The sequence below is a fragment of the Fragaria vesca genome, linkage group LG2 (assembly GCF_000184155.1).
Source record: "Fragaria vesca subsp. vesca linkage group LG2, FraVesHawaii_1.0, whole genome shotgun sequence".
Classification (NCBI taxonomy): domain Eukaryota; kingdom Viridiplantae; phylum Streptophyta; class Magnoliopsida; order Rosales; family Rosaceae; genus Fragaria; species Fragaria vesca.
In genome coordinates, this window is record NC_020492.1 from 8,348,094 (window position 1) to 8,349,328 (window position 1,235).

A 1,235-nucleotide genomic window follows, 5' to 3' on the forward strand; every position below is an offset into this window, starting at 1 on the left:
GTGATTAACACGGTTTTCACTCGCAGCCATGATCAACTTGCAGACATCTTCACAAAGTCTCTTCCCTCTGCTCAGTTTTCTCGTTTGCTCTCCAAGCTTGGATCCATCAATCTTCTGGATCCAGCTTAAGGGGGAGTATTGAGATATAGTACTATTATGGTGGTACTTGCCACCATACCTAGTTGTTAGGTTGTGTGGTGATCACAACCATACCTAGTTGATTAAAGTCAGTGATGTAATTAGGGAAGTCTTTTAGGAAAAGCATGGTATTAGGTATAGAAGTATGGCAGCTTAACTGTTCTTGTGCAGAAGGTAACTTCTGCCTCTCCCTATATATTGGTGAGTCTTGTACATTGATATTCATAATACAAGAAACACTTTGAAACCATTTCTTTAAGATGATCATAACAAAGCTTTATTCCTCCGTATTGCCTGCTTTTTTATTGGAATGGAGAAAGATGTCATTGTCACAATACTAAATGTCTGTGATTTCTTCACAGAGGTTGGCATTCAGAATCTCGTTGATAGATGTTTGGTAACTATTGACAAAGATACTTACCTGGTGCAAATGCATGACATGATTCGTGATATGGGAAGGGAAATCGTTCGCTCAGAATCAAAGGATGATCCGGGAAAACATAGTAGAGTATGGCAGCATAAGGATTCTTTTGAAGTGTTGTCTGAAAATATTGTAAGAAATAACATGCTTCTTTCATGTATATATTTTCTTTGCATGTATGTGTGGTTAACTCATCTGAAGTGTGTTTTTTTTCTTCTTTTTCTTATTTGTTTTGTTAGGGCACCCAGACAATTGAAGGACTTGTTATGAACATGCAAATGCACCCTGCTTTGAGAAATTCAAGTAAGGTAGTATTGGAAACCAATGCGTTTACAAGGATGCGCAAACTAAAACTCCTCCAGCTCAGTCATGTGTAATTCAGTGGACGCTACGAAGAATTTCCTGCAGGGCTAAGATGGCTTTCTTGGATTAAATTTTCTTTAGCTTCCCTACCCACTGATATTCCTTTGGAGAACCTTGTTGTTCTTGAAATGTCTAATAGTAGTTTGAGACAACTTTGGAAGGGACTAAAGGTACGCAGTTCCACACAAACTGTTTTCCTGTTTGGTAATTATTTTTAACTTATAACTCTTGGAGTTCTTATTTTATTTACCTCAATTGCAATCTTGTCTCTGTCACTACCAGAAGAAAGACTTTAGCCGACGAAAAAAAAAAA

The 1,235-nt window shown here is 37.5% G+C and overlaps 1 protein-coding gene across 1 annotated transcript in view; it reads left to right on the forward strand.

The window, feature by feature from the left end:
- LOC101315310 (TMV resistance protein N-like) overlaps nt 1-815 on the forward strand; it is a 6,176-nt gene extending 5,361 nt beyond the window's left edge. Inside the window, exons 3-4 of the mRNA XM_004292274.1 lie at nt 399-716; nt 799-815. Coding sequence (XP_004292322.1) covers nt 399-716; nt 799-815 — 335 coding nt within the window. The remainder of the gene's footprint in view (nt 1-398; nt 717-798) is intronic.
- The last annotated feature ends 420 nt before the right edge of the window (nt 816-1,235 follow it).